At 35.3% G+C, this 20,533-nt stretch overlaps 1 protein-coding gene across 1 annotated transcript; it reads right to left on the reverse strand.

Annotated features, from left to right (window-relative positions):
- Window positions 1–16,187: 16,187 nt before the first annotated feature.
- On the reverse strand, window positions 16,188–19,748 carry BTG4 (BTG anti-proliferation factor 4). Its single transcript, XM_062508551.1, has 4 exons — window positions 18,840–19,748; window positions 18,231–18,365; window positions 17,895–18,090; window positions 16,188–16,673 (listed from the first exon to the last, which is right to left on the reverse strand). The coding sequence occupies exons 1-4, from the start codon at window positions 19,010–19,012 to the stop codon at window positions 16,506–16,508; spliced, it is 672 nt and encodes a 223-aa protein (XP_062364535.1). The 5' UTR covers window positions 19,013–19,748; the 3' UTR covers window positions 16,188–16,505.
- Window positions 19,749–20,533: the final 785 nt, after the last annotated feature.

A 20,533-nucleotide genomic window follows, 5' to 3' on the forward strand; every position in this document is an offset into this window, starting at 1 on the left:
TAGGACATTTTATATTAAACCCATTATTTATTGGACATTTTATTTTAAACCCATTATTTTTGGGGGCCATTTCCATGCCTTTTAATCCCATTATTTTAGGACATTTTCTTTTAAACCCATTATTTTTTGGGGCCATTTCCATGCCTTTTAATCCCATTATTTTAGGACATTTTATATTAAACCCATTATTTATTGGACATTTTATTTTAAACCCATTATTTTTGGGGGCCATTTCCATGCTTTTTAATCCCATTATTTTTAGGACATTTTATTTTAAACCCATTATTTTTTGGGGATTTAAACCCATTATTTTAGGACATTTTATTTTAAACCCATTATTTATGGGACATTTTATTTTAAACCCATTTTATTTTTGGGGGCCATTTCCATGCGTTTTAAACCCATTATTTTTAGGACATTTTCTTTTAAACCCATTATTTTTTGGGGACTTAAACCCATTATTTATTGGACATTTTATTTTAAACCCATTATTTATGGAACATTTTATTTTAAACCCATTATTTTTTGGGGCCATTTCCATGCCTTTTAATCCCATTATTTTAGGACATTTTATATTAAACCCATTATTTATTGGACATTTTATTTTAAACCCATTATTTTTTGGGGATTTAAACCCATTATTTTAGGACATTTTATTTTAAACCCATTATTTATGGGACATTTTATTTTAAACCCATTATTTTTTTGGGACTTAAACCCATTATTTATGGGACGTTTTATTTTAAACCCATTATTTTTTGGGGCCATTTCCATGCCTTTTAATCCCATTATTTTTAGGACATTTTCTTTTAAACCCATTATTTTTTGGGGCCATTTCCATGCCTTTTAAACCCATTATTTTTAGGACATTTTCTTTTAAACTCATTATTTTTTGGGGCCATTTCCATGCCTTTTAATCCCATAATTTTAGGACATTTTCTTTTAAACCCATTATTTTTTGGGGCCATTTCCATGCCTTTTAAACCCATTATTTTAGGACATTTTATATTAAACCCATTATTTATTGGACATTTTATTTTAAACCCATTATTTATGGGACATTTTATTTTAAACCCATTATTTTTTGGGGCCATTTCCATGCGTTTTAAACCCATTATTTTTAGGACATTTTATTTTAAACCCATTATTTTTTGGGGACTTAAACCCATTATTTATTGGACATTTTATTTTAAACCCATTATTTATGGGACATTTTATTTTAAACCCATTATTTTTTGGGGATTTAAACCCATTATTTATGGGACGTTTTATTTTAAACCCATTATTTATTGGACATTTTCTTTTAAACCCATTATTTTTTGGGGACTTAAACCCATTATTTTAGGACATTTTCTTTTAAACCCATTATTTTTTGGGGCCATTTCCATGCCTTTTAATCCCATTATTTTAGGACATTTTCTTTTAAACCCATTATTTTTTGGGGCCATTTCCATGCCTTTTAATCCCGTTATTATTTTTGTTTGTTGTTGTTGTTGTTGTTGTTGTTTTTGTCACGCTCCCCTCGGGGTGTAGATTTCGGGGCGCCCCATGGGGTTCCCGACCCTCCAGCTGTTCACATCTGGCAGGTCCCTCCTCCTGGCGCACCGCTGGCAGCGGCCACATCTGGAGAAGCCGCTCCACATCTGGCGGAGGCCGCGGGCGGAGGCCGCGCTCCGCTGCTCCTGGGAATCGACCCCAAAATTCCACCAAAATATTGGGGTATGAAGGTTTTCCCTTTTCCTGCCTCGGATCCTTTCAGTTTTCCCCGCGTTGCTCGGGAGGAATTGAAGCAAGAAGGAAATTTAGAGGGAGGAAATGAAAATAGGAAAGATTGCGGCGAGGCGAGGAGGAAATAAATCAGAATTTTATTTTATTTTATTTTTTTTTTGTTTGTTTCTCTCGTGGGGTTAAGGGTCGAGAAGGTTTTCGGGAATTTTTGGGTATTTAATCCCGCTGGTGGTGTTTAAAAAAGGATTTTAAACGCTATTTATGGCATTTCAATGAGGATTTTGAACGCCATTTATGAGGATTTTAAACCCCATTGATGGGATTTAAACGAGGATTTTAAACCCCATTTTTGAGGATTTTAAACCCCATTTACAAGGATTTTAAACTCTATTTATGGAACTTAAACGAGGATTTAAAATCCCATTTATGAGGATTTTAAACCCCATTTACAAGGATTTTAAACTCTATTTATGGAATTTAAACGAGGATTTTAAATCCCATTTATGAGGATTTTAAATCCCATTTATGAGGATTTTAAACCCCATTTACGAGGATTTTAAACTCTATTTATGGAATTTAAACGAGGATTTTAAACCCCATTTTTGAGGATTTTAAACCCCATTGATGGGATTTAAACGAGGATTTTAAACCCCATTTTTGAGGATTTTTAACCCCATTTACAAGGATTTTAAACTCTATTTATGGAATTTAAACGAGAATTTTAAACCCCATTTATGAGGATTTTAAACCCCATTTACAAGGATTTTAAACTCTATTTATGGAATTTAAACGAGGATTTTAAACCCCATTGATGGGATTTAAACGAGGATTTTAAACCCCATTTATGGCATTTAAACGAGGATTTTAAACCCCATTTTTGAGGATTTTAAACCCCATTTACGAGGATTTTAAACTCTATTTATGGAACTTAAACGAGGATTTTAAATCCCATTTATGAGGATTTTAAACCCCAATTACAAGGATTTTAAACTCTATTTATGGAACTTAAACGAGGATTTTAAATCTCATTTATGAGGATTTTAAACCCCATTTACGAGGATTTTAAACTCTATTTATGGAATTTAAACGAGGATTTTAAACCCCATTTTTGAGGATTATAAACCTCATTGATGGGATTTAAACGAGGATTTTAAACCCCATTTTTGAGGATTTTAAACCCCATTGATGGGATTTAAACGAGGATTTTAAACCCCATTTTTGAGGATTTTAAACTCTATTTATGGCATTTCAATGAGGATTTTGAACCCCATTTATGAGGATTTTAAACCCCTTTTATGGCTTTTAAACGAGGATTTTAAACCCCATTTTTGAGGATTTTAAACCCCTTTTATGGCTTTTAAACGAGGATTTTAAACCCCATTTTTGAGGATTTTTAACCTCATTTACAAGGATTTTAAACTCTATTTGTGGAACTTAAACGAGGATTTTAAACCCCATTGATGGGATTTAAACGAGGATTTTTAAACCCCATTTAAATGAGGATTTTAAACCCCATTTTTGAGGATTTTAAACCCCTTTTATGGCTTTTAAACGAGGATTTTGAAATGAGAATATAAATATAAAAATAAACATAAAAATATAAATATAAACATAGAAAAATTGAAAAATATAAATATAAACAGAAAAAAAATAGGGAAAAATAGAAAGAAAATAGGAAAATAGAAAAATAGAAATAATAGAAAAATAGAAAAATAGAAAGAGAAAAATAGAAAAAAAATAGAAAAATAGAAAGAGAAAAATAGAAAAAAAATAGAAAAAAAATAGAAAAATAGAAAGAGAAAAATAGAAAGAAAATAGGAAAATAGAAATAATAGAAAAATAGAAAAATAGAAAGAAAATAGAAAAATAGAAATAGAGAAATAGAAAAATAGAAAGAGAAAAATAGAAAGAAAATAGGAAAATAGAAAAATAGAAATAATATAAAAATAGAAAGAGAAAAATAGAAAGAAAATAGGAAAATAGAAAAATAGAAATAGAAAAATTGAAAAACGGAAAAACAGAGAAATAGAAAACAAAAAAATAGAAAAATAGAAAAGTAGAAAAATAAAATATAAAAAAATGAGAAATAAAAATATAAAAATATATAGAAATAGAAAATTAGAAAAAAGGATAAATGCAAATATATACATACATTTATCTATGAATACATAAATATAAAAAATATAAAAACACATAAATAAAAAAAAAATCTTTTCCCAAATTTCCACTTTTTTTTTTTTTTTAATTTTTTTTAAAATTAATTTATTTTAAATCCACTCACAATTAAATTAAATTTCACATGAATTTCACCTTGCAGGATTTTTCCAGGGATGGGGACACCAGGGACATTTTGCAGCTCCTGCAGGACAACACTGAATATTTTTTTTTAGTGCTGGAATTTCTAAAAGCTGTGAGATTATTAGAGCTGAGAGAAAACCGCTACAAAGAAATCGTCAGAAGCTTAAAAAGCTGCGAGAGGGAGGTAAAAAAATAAAATTTCAATTTTAAAAGTTTGAAGTTTCAAATGTGTCGCTCGGCGTTCTTATCGAGAAAATAATAAATGATGAAGTAAATTTTAAAAAATATATATAAATAATAAATAAATAATTAAATAATAGTTGTTATTCTTGCTTTGTGAAGCATCAAAAAAATTCCCAAAATATTTTAGGGATTTTTAAATTTATTATTATTATTATTATTATTATTATTATTATTATTATTATTACTGTTATTGTTATTGTTATTGTTATTGTTATTATTGTTATAATTATTATTGTTGTTGTTATTATTGTTATTATTATTACTATTATTATTATTGCTATTATTATTATTATTATTATTATTATTATTATTATTATTATTTTGTTATTGTTATTCTTATTGTTATTGTTATTATTGTTATTATTATTATTGTTATTATTATTATTGTTATAATTATTGTTATTGTTATTATTATTGTTATTATTGTTATTATTATTGTTGTTATTATTATTATTGTTATTGTTATTATTGTTATAATTATTATTGTTATTATTATTATTATTATTATTATTATTATTATTATTATTATTATTATTATTTTGTTATTGTTATTCTTATTGTTATTGTTATTATTGTTATTATTATTATTGTTATTATTATTATTGTTATAATTATTGTTATTGTTATTATTATTGTTATTATTGTTATTATTATTGTTGTTATTATTATTGTTATTGTTATTGTTGTTATTGTTATAATTATTATTATTGTTATTATTATTGTTATTATTATTATTATTACTATTATTACTATTATTACTATTATTATTATTTCATTTCCAGTTTGTGGACTATGCAAACATCACAACCAAAGAAGTGAAAGAATTCAGAGAGCAGAAAATGAGAACGCTCAAGCACTTCCTGGAAAAGAAAAAAAAGAACATTTCAAAGAGTTTTGATCCTTTTCAGGTTCGAAAAAAACCCAAATCCTGAATGGTTTTTAATTGGTTGTGCTCAGGACATAAAATTAATTAATGGTATAATGTTAATATTGAATATTAAATTAACAAAATTAATGGTATAATGTTAATATTGAATATGCAAAGGAAATAACATTAATGGTATAATGTTAATATTGAATATTAAATCAATCAAATTAATGGTATAATGTTAATAATGAATATTAAGTTAATCAAATTAACGGTATAATGTTAATATTGAATATGCACAGGACATTAAATTAATTATATAATGTTAATATTGAATATTAAATCAATCATATTAACGGTATAATATTAATAACGAATATTAAGTTAATAAAATTAATGATATAATATTAATATTGAATATTAAATCAATCAATGTTAATACTGAATATGCACAGGACATTAAATTAATTATATAATGTTAATATTGAATATTAAATCAATCATATTAATGGTATAATGTTAATATTGAATATGCACAGGAAATATAATTAATTATATAATGTTAATATTGAATATTAAATCAATCATATTAATGGTATAATGTTAATAATGAATATTAAGCTAGTAAAATTAATTATATAATGTTAATATTGAATATTAAATTAATCAAATTAATGGTATAATATTAACATTGAATATGCACAGGAAATAAAATTAATGATATAATTTTAATATTGAATATTAAATCAATCAAATTACTGGTATAATGTTAATAATGAATATTAAATTAATAAAATTAACGGTATAATGTTAATATTGAATATGCACAGGAAATATAATTAATGATATAATGTTAATATTGAATATTAAATCAATCAAATTAACGGTATGATGTTAATATTGAATATTAAATCAATCAAATTACTGGTATAACGTTAATATTGAATATTAAATCAATAAAATTAACGGTATGATGTTAATATTGAATATGCACAGCACATCAAATGAATGGTATAATATTAACATTGAGTAAGCACAGGAAATAAAATTAATTAATGGTACAATGTTAATAAGCACAGGAAATAAAATTAATTAATGGTACAATGTTAATAAGCACAGGAAATAAAATTAATTAATGGTACAATGTTAATAAGCACAGGAAATAAAACTAATTAATGGTACAATGTTAATAAGCACAGGAAATAAAATTAATTAATGGTACAATGTTAATAAGCACAGGAAATAAAACTAATTAATGGTATAACGTTAATGAGATCCCGACTGCAGCTGTCCTGAATGGAGAAATTCACATTTCCATGTGAATATACATAGGAATATAATATAAATATCATTTATACGTGAGGAAAACGGTTGAAAGTCGAGACCAGGAATGTGAGACTTGAAGAAATTGGGAAGGGAGAGGAGAAGAAGAGTTCCAAAGAGGAGCTCGTGCCCAAAATGAGCAGTTTAGGGGTTTTTGAAGTTGTTTTTTTTTGCTGATTGTGAGGCCCGGGGCTCTGGACCAGAAGCTCATCCTCAGAGTCCGGGAAATCGCGGAGCTTTTCCCGGGACTGCTCTTCCCTCCCTTTTCCTTGCAGAGCTGCATGGAGGAGGGCGCCGAGATGGAATCTTCCTTGGCGCAGGATTTCCTGCTGGAGGAGCGCGGGCGGACAACGAGACCAGGAGAGGAAAAAGGGAAAATGCAGCAGAATTCCCAAATTCCAGGCACGCATCCCACGGCGGAGGATCCGCTCCTGCTGTTCCTGACTAGGAGTGAGTCACGGGATTTCATCAATTTAATAATTTCATTAATTAGGGATCAGGGTTTGATGAGGTTTTGGTGTTGTCGAATTACCCAAGGGTCCCTGATGGAAGTGAACAGGGGAGAGATTCCCTCGTGCATCGTTAAACCTCTTCCAAAAATTAGATATTCGCTAAAAAAAAAAAAAAATTAAAAAAAAAATTAAAAATCACAGCTTTTAATCCTGACAGTTCATTTTTAAACCGAGGCCTGGGTGCTGAGCGGGAAGATTCAAAAATTAGCTCAAAAATTCAAAAATCCCCTCTGGAATTCTGCCAGGTAGCTCCTGGAAATTTTTTTTTTTTTTTTTTTTTTTTCTCGCAGGTATCAAGGTGCTGAAGCAGGCAGAGCACCTGATGGCATCCAGGATCACCCTGCTGAACCCTCAGCTCGCAGAACGTCCCCTGCAAGGTACAAAAAGAAAAAAAAAAAAAAAAAATAATAATAAATTGAATTTTGAAAATTTGGAAAAAAAAAAGAAAAAAATTGAATTATTTTCCCCCTTTCTTTTCCTGCCACCGTCTCACCCGACAAAGGTTTGCTCAGAAAAACCTGGTGAGAAATTGTCTGAGAAAAAGAACGTTTGTGTCTCTCTTCACGCAGGGGATGGAATGAAGTGTCCAAGCCCCTCTCTTCTCCTCGGCCTCCTGATGGACGTGAACGATGAGCTCCGAAGGCACGCGGGGGCAGCTGGGCTGGGACAGAGCCAAAGGCTGCAGAAAAGTAAATTTTACCTCTTTTCCTTCTCAAAAACCAGACAGATTTGGGTAAAATTGGGAGATTTCTGCTTCATCCTTGAGGGAGCTGCACAAAAAAACCTCATTTATTCCCTCTAGCAGGGAAGGAGAACGACTCAGCACCCAAATAATCTGAATTTTCTGCTGATCAGCTCTAATGGCATTTTCCCAGACCTTGATTATGAGTTGTTTCTCTAGGAAAATTCAAGTTTTGGGCCTCTCTTCCATTATTATCCTTATAATAATTCACAATGCATCCACAGGGATTCGTGTTGCTTTGTGAAATATTGAAATAAAGATGAGAAATGCAGCGCTTTATCCGCTCGCGCCGCGCTGTTACCTCTCGGACAAAGGAAAGGAAAAAAAAAAAAAGCGGGTGGAGATTAATTAATCGAATTAAGTTCTACTGTTCTTGCAGCAGAAAGCAGTGCTCCGGAAGGGGAGCTGACAGCAGTGGATCCTGCAGCCCTTTCTCCCAGGGAATTTGTGGTGTTCCAGTACGGCCTCTCCATCCTGCAGTTCCTCACATTTCACATTAAAGTAAGGCTTTAAAGCACTGAGAACCAGCAAAAATTTACAACCAAAACACTCCTCAGCCAGCAGGTGTTTACCAGGTTAAAAATCAATTTGCCAAATTAAAATCAATCAGAGGACGAGCAGCAGGAATTGAATTCCACTCCTGTTTTTCTCCACAATTGCTCTCAAGTCCACAAGATCCACGCTGAGTTCTCACATTTGGTGTTTCTCAAGCACAGCTCTTAGGAAACGGGGAATGAACAGGGAATCAACGGGGATTCAATGGGGAATGAACGGGGAATCAATGGGGATTCAACGGGGAATGAACGGGGAATCAACGGGGATTCAACGGGGAATCAATGGGGATTCAACGGGGAATGAACGGGGAATGAACAGGGATTCAACGGGGAATGAACGGGGAATCAACGGGGATTCAACGGGGAATCAACGGGGAATCAATGGGGATTCAATAGGGATTCAACGGGGAATGAACGGGGAATCAACGGGGATTCAACGGGGAATCAACGGGGAATCAATGGGGATTCAATAGGGATTCAACGGGGAATGAACGGGGAATCAACGGGGATTCAACGGGGAATGAACGGGGAATCAATGGGGATTCAACGGGGAATGAACTGGGAATCAACGGGGAATCAATGGGGATTCAACAGGGTTTCAAGAAAATCAACGGGGATTCAATGGGGAATGAACGGGGAATCAATGGGGATTCAACAGGGTTTCAAGGGATTCAACGGGGAATCAATGGGGAATCAATGGGGAATCAACGGGGAATCAAGAAAATCAACGGGGATTCAATGGGGAATCAATGGGGATTCAACGGGGATTCAACGGGGAATCAATGGGAATTCAATGGGGATTCAAGGGATTCAACGGGGAATCAACGGGGATTCAACGGGGAATCAACGGGGAATCAAGAAAATCAACGGGGATTCAACGGGGTTTCAAGGGATTCAACGGGGAATCAACGGGGAATCAATGGGGAATCAACAGGGATTCAATGGGGATTCAACAAGGAATCAATGGGGAATGAACAGGAATCAAAGAGGAATCAATGAGGAATTAATCCAGAATTAATCCCTGCCCACTGCATCCTTTTGTGATAAAATTTATTCCCTTTATAGCTCAGAAAAAGGGTTCTGTCATTCTCTCTTTAGCGCAGCTCTGGGCGCAATCTCCAGGCTGCTTGGTACAGAGCGAAATAAAAAGATAAAAATACAAATCGCAGTGACTCCACCCGAAGCTCCGGGCCTGGAGAACGCTCTCATTTACTTAATTAAACAACGGGCAAGACGAAACCCTAAGGTTTTTCAAACAATTGCCATTCCCACGTGGATTTTTGGTTTTTTTTGGCGCCCACCTGCAAATCAGAGCTGGTTTTTAAAAGGACTCGGGTCCCGTTAACCCCCGATGCGCAGGAAGTTCTCCCAGCAGCATTTTCTCTTTGCAGGCTCCAGAAATCACCCTGGCTGTTGCCTCCAGCCTCCCCCAGAGCGATGCCCCGGGCGATGCTTTCAGGAAATCTTTCTTTTATCAGGTCTGCCCCCCCTCCACATCCACGAAATATCGTTATGTCCATCAAGCTCCAGCGCCGGCAAGCAAAGTGAAAAACATTCAATGTTTTGTGCGAGTCGTGGGATGCTTGATGCTTCCCGGGGGTGGGGGGGGGATAAAAAAGAAAATTATAGAAGAAATCATCAGGCGTTAATAACCTCCGGATATGCGAGCGCAAACCTAACGCAGCAATCTTCAAATCCTCATTTAACGCCCAAAGCGCATTCCATAAATAAACTCCGATTTTCCAGTCTCTCACGTCCAAGTTTTCCCACGTTTCATTTTGACCAAACCTTCACAGGAGTCAGTGGATCAGCATTTTACTGACCATATTTAAATTACAAATTTCTGTAAATAAATTATAAAATCGGCCTATTCAGTGTTTGGTTTTTTTTTTTTTTTTCTTCTTTTAACTTTTCCAAAGTTCACAAAATATCAATACAAACCTGCCTGGAGCAGAGAGAACAGGAATCCTTTAGATTTCATTGAAATGAATTAAATTAATTAATTAATTCCCCCAGCACTGATCTGAATCTTAAAATTGGGATTAAACCACTGGAAGATTTTCACCAGCTGAGCCAAATCCTGGCTGTGCCCTTATCCCAGCTGGGGATATTAAATTTTTTTTTTTTTTTTTGAATTTTTATTTTTATTTTCTCAGCATTCCAAGAAGAAACTCTTCATCCTGAGGGATTGCCTGGGCTCTGGGGGAGGTTTCCTGCTGGTTCTCGTGCACGGCTTGGCTCGTGTCACTGCTGGGGACCTGAGCCACGACAGCAACCCCCTTTACCTGAGCCTTTTCCACCAGGTAACAACCACATTTAACTCATTCCTGATCAAAAACGAAAGGTTGGAGAAATGAAGGGTTGGTTAGCTGGCAGAACTGAGGAAAAAAAGAAATAAATAAAAATAAGACAGTTTCATCTTAACCCTCAGACTGGTAGGAAATGGGAAAATACAGCAGAAAAAGAAATAAAAATAAAAATAAAAATAATAAATAAAAATAAAAATAAAAATAATAAATAAAAATAAAAATAATAAATAAAAATAAAAATAAAAATAAAAATAAAAATAAAAATAAAAATAAAAATAATAAATAAAAATAAAAATAAAAATAAAAATAAAAATAAAAATAAAAATAAAAATAAAAATAAAAATAAAAATAAAAATAAAATAAAAAATATAAAATAAAAGATACAAAATACAGAAATAAAAAATTAAAAATACAAAAATGCAAAATAAAAAATACAAAATAAAAAATACAAAATAAAAAATTAAAAAATACAAAAATACAAAATAAAAAATACAAAATTACAAAATAAAAAATACTAAATAAAAAATAGAAAAACACAATATAAAAAATACAAAAATACAAAATACAACATACAAAATAAAAAATACAAATAAAAAATACAACATAAAAAATACAACATAAAAAATACAACATACAAAATAAAAAATACAAAATACAAAATAAAAAAATACAAGATTACAAAATAAAAAATACAAAATTACAAAATAAAAAAATGCAAAATTACAAATTACAAAATACAAAATAAAAAATACAAAATTACAAAATAAAAAAATGCAAAATTACAAATTACAAAATACAAAATAAAAAATACAAAATTACAAAATAAAAAATACAAAATTACAAAATAAAAAATGCAAAATTACAAATTACAAATTACAAAAGGCAAAATAAAAAATAAAAATTAAAAAATAATAAAAAAATAAAAAATAAAAATAAAGTAATAAAAAATAATAAATTAAAAAAATAATAAAAAATAAAAAATAAAAAATAATAAAAAATAAAAAACAAAATAATAAAAGAATAAAAGAATAAAAAATAAAAAATAAAAAATAAAAAATAAAATAAAAAATAAAAAATAAAATATAAAATAAAAAATAAAAAATAAAAAGTAACCTAAAAAATAAAAAAATAAAAAATATAAAATAAAAAAAATAAAAATAAAAAATAAAAAATAAAAAATAAAATAAAAAATAAAAAATAACCTAAAAAATAAAAGAATAAAAAATAAAGAAATAAAAAATAAAAAACTGATCATCACAGCTGTGGCTGAGGACACAGAGAAATTCATTGGAAAATGAAGCAGGAATTGGAGTTTTCCCCCTGCAGCCCCTGGGGCGATGCAGCCTCTCAAACCTTTGCTAATGATTTTTATTTTAATTTCCGGCAGAAGGTTTTTATTTGAATTCCCGCAGCCTCTCAAACCTTTTCTGGAGGTTTTTATTTTGAATTCCCGCAGCCTCTCAAACCTTTTCTGGAGGTTTTTATTTGAATTCCCGCAGCCTCTCAAACCTTTTCTGGAGGTTTTTATTTGAATTCCCGCAGTCTCTCAAACCCTTTTCTGTATTTTTTTATTTTGAATTCCCGCAGCCTCTCAAACCTTTTCTGAAGGTTTTTATTTTTAATTCCCGCAGCCTCTCAAACCCTTTTCTGGAGGTTTTTATTTGAATTCCCGCAGCCTCTCAAACCTTTTCTGGAGGTTTTTATTTTGAATTCCCGCAGCCTCTCAAACCTTTTCTGGAGGTTTTTATTTGAATTCCCGCAGCCTCTCAAACCTTTTCTGAAGGTTTTTATTTGAATTCCCGCAGCCTCTCAAACCCTTTTCTGAATTTTTTTATTTTTAATTCCCGCAGCCTCTCAAACCTTTTCTGGAGGTTTTTATTTGAATTCCCGCAGCCTCTCAAACCTTTTCTGAATTTTTTTATTTTTAATTCCCTCAGCCTCTCAAACCTTTTCTGAATTTTTTTATTTTTAATTCCCGCAGTCTCTCAAACCTTTTCTGAAGGTTTTTATTTGAATTCCCGCAGCCTCTCAAACCCTTTTCTGAATTTTTTTATTTTTAATTCCCGCAGCCTCTCAAACCCTTTTCTGAATTTTTTTATTTTGAATTCCCGCAGCCTCTCAAACCTTTTCTGGAGGTTTTTATTTGAATTCCCGCAGGCTCTGCGGGCCTGTCTGGGTGAGCTGCTCTCCCTCAGGCTGCGGCTCCCAGCAGCTGCCCAGGGACAGAAATCGCAGCCGATGGAGGAGACGCTGCTCAAGGAGGAGCCGCTCAGCGCAGGGGAAATGGATCTGATCTCCCAACTTCTGCAAGCCAGAGTGAAAAGCTGCACAGACATGGAAGCATTCGAGAAGGTAAAAATAGAAAGAGAACTAAAAGAGCAACCAAAAAACAAAAAAACAAAAGCAAAAAAACCCAAAAAAATAACAACAAAAAAAAAACAAAAATAAAAAAAACAAAAACAAAAAACAGAATAAAAAGAAACAAAAAAACAAAACCAAAAAAAGAAACAAAAAACCATATAAAAAACAAAAACCAAATCAAAAAACAAACAAAACAAAAAACCCAAAAATAAAAAAACACACAAAAAAACCAAAAAAACAAAAAACAAAACAAAAAATACAAAAACAAAATAAAAAAAAACAAAAAACAAAACAAAAAACCCAAAAATAAAAAACCACAAACAAAAAAACAAAAACAAAACAAAAAAAACAAAAACAAAACAAAAAAACAAAAACAAAACAAAAAACCAAAAACAAACAAAAAACCGAAACAATAAAAAAACAAAACCCAAAAAACCCAAAAAACGCAAAAAACAAACACAAACAAAAAAAAAACAAAAAAAAACACAACAAAAAACCCCAAAAAGAACAAAAACCCAAAACCAAAAACAAAACAAAAAGAAACAGATAAAAGAAAAAGAAACACAGAAAGAACCAAAAAAAACCCAAAAAAATCCTCCAAAAGGAAAATCCCCCAAAAATGAAATGAAAAAAATTTGAACTTTATGAAATAAATTGAACTTTACGTAATAAATTGAACTTTCTGTAATAAATTGAACTTTATTTAATAAACTCAACTTCGTGTTATAAATTGAACTTTATTTAATAAATTGAACTTTAATAAATTGAACTTTATTTAATAAATTGAACTTTAATAAATTGAACTTCGTGTAATAAATTGAGCTTTATTTAATAAACTCAACTTGTTGTAATAAATTGAACTTCACATAATAAATTGAACTTTACATAACAAATTGAACTTTAATAAATTGAACTTCATGTAATAAATTGAACTTTAATAAATTGAACTTTGTGTAATAAATTGAACTTTAATAAACTCAACTTCGTGTAATAAATTGAACTTTACTTAATAAAATGAACTTTAATAAATTGAACTTCATGTAATAAATTGAGCTTTATTTAATAAACTCAACTTCGTGTAATAAATTGAACTTTACATAATAAATTGAACTTTACATAACAAATTGAACTTTAATAAATTGAACTTCATGTAATAAATTGAACTTTAATAAATTGAACTTTGTGTAATAAATTGAACTTTATTTAATAAACTCAACTTCGTGTAATAAATTGAACTTTATTTAATAAATTGAACTTCATGTAATAAATTGAACTACGTGTAATAAATTGAACTTTATTTAATAAACTCAAATTCGTGTAATAAATTGAACTTTATTTAATAAAATGAACTTTAATAAATTGAACTTCATGTAATAAATTGAGCTTCATGTAATAAATTGAGCTTTATTTAATAAACTCAACTTCGTGTAATAAATTGAACTACGTGTAATAAATTGAACTTTATTTAATAAACTCAAATTCGTGTAATAAATTGAACTTTATTTAATAAAATGAACTTTAATAAATTGAACTTCATGTAATAAATTGAGCTTTATTTAATAAACTCAACTTCGTGTAATAAATTGAACTTTATTTAATAAATTGAACTTCGTGTAATAAATTGAACTTTATTTAATAAACTCAAATTCGTGTAATAAATTGAACTTTACTTAATAAAATGAACTTTAATAAATTGAACTTCATGTAATAAATTGAACTTTATTTAATAAATTGAGTCAGCATTAACAGCAACAGCATGAAAACACATTTTAAAAACCCGCAGCAAGGCTTTGAAAATTGACATTTTTCTCCACTCCTGGGGCCCCGAAGGACGTCGTGCTCCGCGTGAAAGCTGAGGAGTCGCTCAACAACAAATGGCTGGGGAAGAAAAAAGAGAATTTCCTTCACCCCCCGAGCAGCAGCGGAAGGAGCAGCCTTGGAGCCGGGGCGCAGTGAGCTCAATTTTTTATTCTTCGTTATTTAAATTATTATTTCTCTGCCTCGTACAGTGACTTTTGTCTTGGTGCTTTGCTCCTGCGAAGAGAGAATTTTAATTCGGGTGTTTCTCCTCTCTCAGTTCAAACACTTTTATTTTTATAACTTTTTTTATTTTTAGTATTTTTTTTATTTTTTTTTTTTTGTTTTTGTTTTTTTTTTTAGCCTTGAAGGGGAGCCTGTGGCCTGCTGGGAGCTGCAGGATAAAGTGGATGCATTAACGGAGGAGCTGGTGCAGATTCTGGAGGAGGAGCAGCAGTTTTTAAGCAGTGAAGACAATGAAGATCTTCTCTCTTATTACCTCGAAATAACCAGGCTGGAGAAGGAGAGTTTGGTAAAACAGATAAATGCGTTGGAAGAGGAAATAGCCCAGGGCGCCAAGCTGTGATGCCCAAAACGTTGTGGTTTGGTTGCTGCTCCTCTGCACTGGCCTTTAGGCTCCGGTCCAAAGCAATCCTGGATTTTTGCTGTCGTCCCGGCGCCTTTTCCTTCTCCATCCCGCAGGCAAAGTTAAATCAGAGCAGGAATTCCAGCCCTTGGCTGCAGCACACGACATTTCTGGCCACGTCCAAGTGCTGAGAAGAAATATTGCTGCAAAAGCCCGGGTTCAGTTTCCAGGAACAGGAGCAAAATATAGAATCCCTCCATTCCCAGTGTTAAATAAATCATTCTTTAGCGAACGCATCGCTCCACGAGGTGTGGAGCTGAGAGCTGCAATTTCCTGATTTTATGACACAGCAAAAACTGCAGATGCAGTTACTTGGGTTAATTATAACCGTGCAACCACATTTCAAGTGTAAGAAATGTTATTTTTCCACCGCTGAAGTCTCCTTTTCTGAGTTCTGTGCTATCACCCACCCAGGGATGCGCTGCCCAAAACCATTCCTGCTCTTAGACCCGGAGAATCAGTCTGTCCTCCTCCCAAATTCCAGAGCCAAACCCCCAAAACAAGAAAAATTCAGGATCTCCCAGTCCCTGAAACGCCAGCCCAGCCTCCAGTGTAGATAAAAAAAGCAAGTGAGGGGACAGAGAAAAAAAAAAATAAAAAAAATTCAAAACTTATTTCCCCCCCCCCTCCATCAGTACAGAACTGATGGGGACACAGCAAAATCAAATTTCTTTTGAGAGTCACTAAATACCCCAGCCATTTCTGCAGGTGAGATTTAGGTCTTGGCTCCTCACACCTTTGCCACGAGGAAGAGAAATGTCCCTCAAAGCAGCTCGGGGAGTGGTTTTTTTTTTTTTTTTTTTTAATCTTCCATCAGAAAAATTCCTGAACACCACCAGCAGCTGGCTTCGATAACAGCAGATTTATTAATTTATTAATTAACGCATTTCCTTTTTAAATTCACAAGAAGAGTCCCCACATTACATCTTAATTCTCACGTTAACATCAATTAAAACTATTAAAAAAACCCGTAATACCCCCCCACCCCCACCCCTCAAAAATATTAATAAATAGAGTCAGGGGGTAGGGATTGGACAAGAAATGCTCTTTTTAGGAGGTTTGACAGCGCCGGCCTTCACCCCGTGATAAAATCAGGGCTCCAAAACATAAAAGGAGCCCCGGCTCTACTTCTTGGGGTTGATCCAGTGGTACCTGTCCACGCAGGGGCCAGCAGAGGTGGCCACGGGCCCGTGGGTCCTGTAGCCCCTGTGCTGGCCAAAGTGGGAGCCCTCGGCCAGGTGGGGCTTTCTGTGCTGGTACTGCCACCAGGGCACGGGGGGAGCCTGCAGGAGTCACCAAAACCAGCACAGAAAAAAACAAAAAAACAAAAATAGACAAAGGGGAAATAATTGTTAAAACGTGCTGGGGGAAAGAGCGGGGAGCAGCCAGGTCACCCCAACACGGCTCCCTGAGGAAGGGACGTTTCCTCCTGCCAGAGCTCCAGCCCCTCGCAGCATCCCCGAGGTTGGGAAAACCTGCCCAGGACGAGCCCGGCTGTTCCCCCAGCCCTGTCCCCAAGTGTCACATCTGTTCAACCCTCCCAGGGATGGGGACGCTGTCAGGGCCGGTCACCATCCGCAGGAAAAAACTACTGAGCTTCAAATAGCTCCAATAACGGCGTTAAAATAAATGCTGTGATGGGAATTAGTCAGTAAGAAACAGGTCCGCAGTTTCCTGACTCGGTTTCATAAAAAAGTTTCACATTTAAATACAGGCTGAACACTCTTTCACAGGACAGTGACAACACATGGCAGGGCTGGAAAACCCTTCCAGGGGTGGTCACCACGCACAGGGAACAACTACTGAGCTTCAAATAGCTCCAATAACAGCGTTAAAATAAATGCTGTGATGGGAATTAGTCAGTAAGAAACAGGTCCGCAGTTTCCTGACTCGGTTTCACATTTAAATACAGGCTGTGCACACTTTCACAGGACAGTGTCCCCAAGTGTCACATCTGTTCAACCCTCCCAGGGATGGGGACGCTGTCAGGGGCGGTCACAGGAAAAAACTACTGAGCTTCAAATAGCTCCAATAACGGCGTTAAAATAAATGGTGGAATTAGTCAGAAACGGGTCCGGTTTCTTGACTCTGTTTCTCAAAATGCAAAGTTCTGCATTTAAAAACAGCCTGTACACACTTTGTGGGACAGTGACAACACATGCCAGGGCTGGAAAACCCTTCCAGGGGTGGTCACCACGCACAGGGAACAACTACTGAGCTTCAAATAGTTCAAACACTGGTGTTAAAACAAAGGGTGTGATGGGAATTAGTCAGAAACAGGTCCACGGTTCCTTGACTTGGTTTCACAAAACACAGGAAAGTTTTACATTTCAAAAGCTTTACACGCTCTCACAGGACGGCGTCCCCAAGTGCCAGGGCAGAAATGAAACCTGGAGCAGCTCGAGGCTGTTTGCTCTCCTCCTGTGGCTGGGAGAAGAGCCCGAGCCCCGGCCCAGCACCTCCCGGGAGGGGTTTAGAGCCACAAGGTTCCCCCAGAGGCAGCCCTGGCTCACCTGGTAGATGCTGTTGGGGTTGCTGACAGTGGGGATGGCTCTGGGCTCCTTGCTGAAGCTCTCCTCATCCGAGGAGGTGCCCGAGTCATAGTCCAGGGCAGCTTTGGCCACAGCGAGGCTGACGTGCTGGGGCAGCTCGGGGTTCTCCCTGCCGTCAAAGCGCGCCACGCTGAAGGGATGGTTCCTCTCCCCGTACCTGCAACAGGTGAGTGCTGCTGCTCTGGGAGGAGCCAGCTCACCCCGAAAGCACCCGAACCCCTCAGGTGTTAAGGCTGGGAGCAGCTTCGGGCCGAGCGAACAGGCGCGGGGTTTGCCGGCCCCAGGCTCTGAGCTCACCTGCAGGACACCTCGAAGGGATCCACCCACACCGTCACGTCCTTGGGCAAGCCCAGCAGGCTGAAGGGCACCCCGCTGTCCACGCAAGCCTGCTCCAGCAGGGGCTCCCGCGCCTGTTTGTTGATCCTGATACACCTGGGGAGCGGCAGGGGTTGGGATTTCACCGCTCTGCTCCTGCAGAGCCCACCCCAGATCTCTGCTCGCTGCGGCAGCGCCCCGAACCTGCCGCTGCGGGGTCTCACCTGGAGCCCCGGGCAGCAATTCAGCCTCGCAAGCTGATGGAGCAGCTCAAAGGGGGCTCGGCTTTCAAGTCTCATCAACAGCTGATGAGGCAAGTTGGTGCTTTAAGTGGTTAAAACTAAACCACCCCGAAAGTCACTCCGGGACCACTGCGTCCTGAGCCTACTTGAGACACTTGTCTTGGGATTCAGTTCTCTAATCACACATTTACAGGTAAAAAAATTAAAAACGTCGTTTTCACCAATTAATCATTCTCCCCTCAAGCTTAAGGAGCATCCTGGTGGTTCCCTTCACACTTGGCGTTATTTATTTCACTTCAAGGAGCTGCTCCTTGCCTGTCAGCCCCAGGCTCCACGTTCCTCCCCTCACCTGAAGCCTTGGCCTCGGGATGGAGTGTCTGGGTACCAGTGATTTTTGTACTTTTCAAACAGGATCGTGGTCAGCTTCGCTGCAAACTTCTCTATCTCATCCTTGCTCAGCTTGCCCTCCCTCTTCACCAGCTTTGTGATGAAGAAAACCACGGCAGCAATTTCATCTTTCATCTTGAATTGCAGCACAGGAGCTGCTGCAGTACGGATGGAACACCACACCAGAGAGATTTAATAACATTAAGGCACCGTCAGGTTCCAAGAACTGATGCTGTAAAATCTGCACAAGCCAGGACAGACAAAGCCTGACTGCCAAACAGCAGATTAAATTTAGTTTGGGATATTAAAACCAGCTTAATGCATTACCAGAAGGCACCTGCACCAAGCAAGAGAGAATATTTAAAAAAAAAAATTAAAGTGTAATAGTTCTTAATTGTCACATATATCAGACAGAGCAGATCTTACAAATGTATCATTTTTTATATTAAAGAAAAAAAAAAAAAGACCAAAACCATCACCTTTTCACAGAGGAGACAATAAAAACTTGAGATAAACTTCACAAAGAGGCACCAAGAAAACAGATAAAACACCACAGGGCACTGGATCATTTACACAGCACACACACAAAAACAAAATAAAAAACAAACAAACAAAAAAACCAAAAAAAACCCCAAACAAACAAAAAAAGAGACAAAAACCAAAACAACAGCACCCACAGTCTCCCTTTCCCTAGCAGAGCTGGGTCAGGTTTTTATGGGACAAGAATCATGTGGGGCTGAGGAGTGGAAGAATATTCAGGTGTGCAGGGGCTGCAGGTGTGTGGATTAATGCTGGATTAATTAACGTGCTGTTTCCAAAGAGATTCCCAAGCTCCTGGGCTTTATTCCAGCACCAGCTCCTTCTTTTAGGGTGATTTCATTGATTGCACTCTGAATTCTGTCGTGCCCATCAGCCTACCCCTTAAACCCCTGGGGAATATTTAATATTCACCACGAGGGGAACAGCACCGGGCTAATTAATTAATAATTACAATTTTGCTGGACTGCTCCTAGCAGACTGAACACCATTATTTTCCATGTGAAACCTTCACATTTGGCATTCCTTATTTAGAAAGCCGCCTGATTCTGGATTTATTGCGCCACTGATCTTCCTAATTCCCATTATCAGCATAGATTTATATGGTTTTTCAGGTGCTTAAAACACAGAAAATGTCTCAGTTCCTCAAATGTGAGAGTTGTGCTCGTTGCTCAAACCCCAAGCCAGAATTCTCTGGGCACAGAGAGCAGCTGATTGTTCTTTTTTTTTTATTATTATTTTTTATTTTTGTTTTTCCCCCCTTTTGCTGCCTGGGGAAGTTGTGTCTCCAGTATCAGATCCCGGGAAGTGCAGAGACAAAAGAGCAAAAAAACAGAGCTGAGTGTTCCCAAGTGGCTCTGACAGGGCTGGGGGTGGTGGAACCCCAAATTTCCAGAGCTCGCTCCTCATCCTGGGGTGGTACCAGGCAGGGGATGAGGGACACAGAGCCTGAAGGCACAAATTGTGTCCCTAAACCACGAATTCCTGGCTATTTCTGGATTTCATTTCTCTCCATTCACGCAGCTCCTTCCTCGCTCTTTCTGCATCACACACACACAAAAAAAAAAAAATTACAAAAATCCAAACAAAAAAAAACCACCAAGGCTTTCGGTAGAAATT

Source organism: Cinclus cinclus, chromosome 25 (assembly GCF_963662255.1).
Source record: "Cinclus cinclus chromosome 25, bCinCin1.1, whole genome shotgun sequence".
NCBI lineage: Eukaryota > Metazoa > Chordata > Aves > Passeriformes > Cinclidae > Cinclus > Cinclus cinclus.

What these genes read in the sequence shown, in the direction of transcription:
- BTG4 (XM_062508551.1), bottom strand. Translation starts at nt 19,012, where the DNA reads ATGAAAGATGAAATTGCTGCCGTGGTTTTCTTCATCACAAAGCTGGTG. An exon ending in TCCCGAGGCCAAGGCTTCAG is followed by an intron (nt 18,366 to 18,839) that starts GTGAGGGGAGGA and finishes GCCGCTCCCCAG; the next exon opens with GTGTATCAGGATCAACAAAC. An exon ending in ACCCCAACAGCATCTACCAG is followed by an intron (nt 16,674 to 17,894) that starts GTGAGCCAGGGC and finishes TGGTTTTGGTGA; the next exon opens with CTCCTGCAGGCTCCCCCCGT.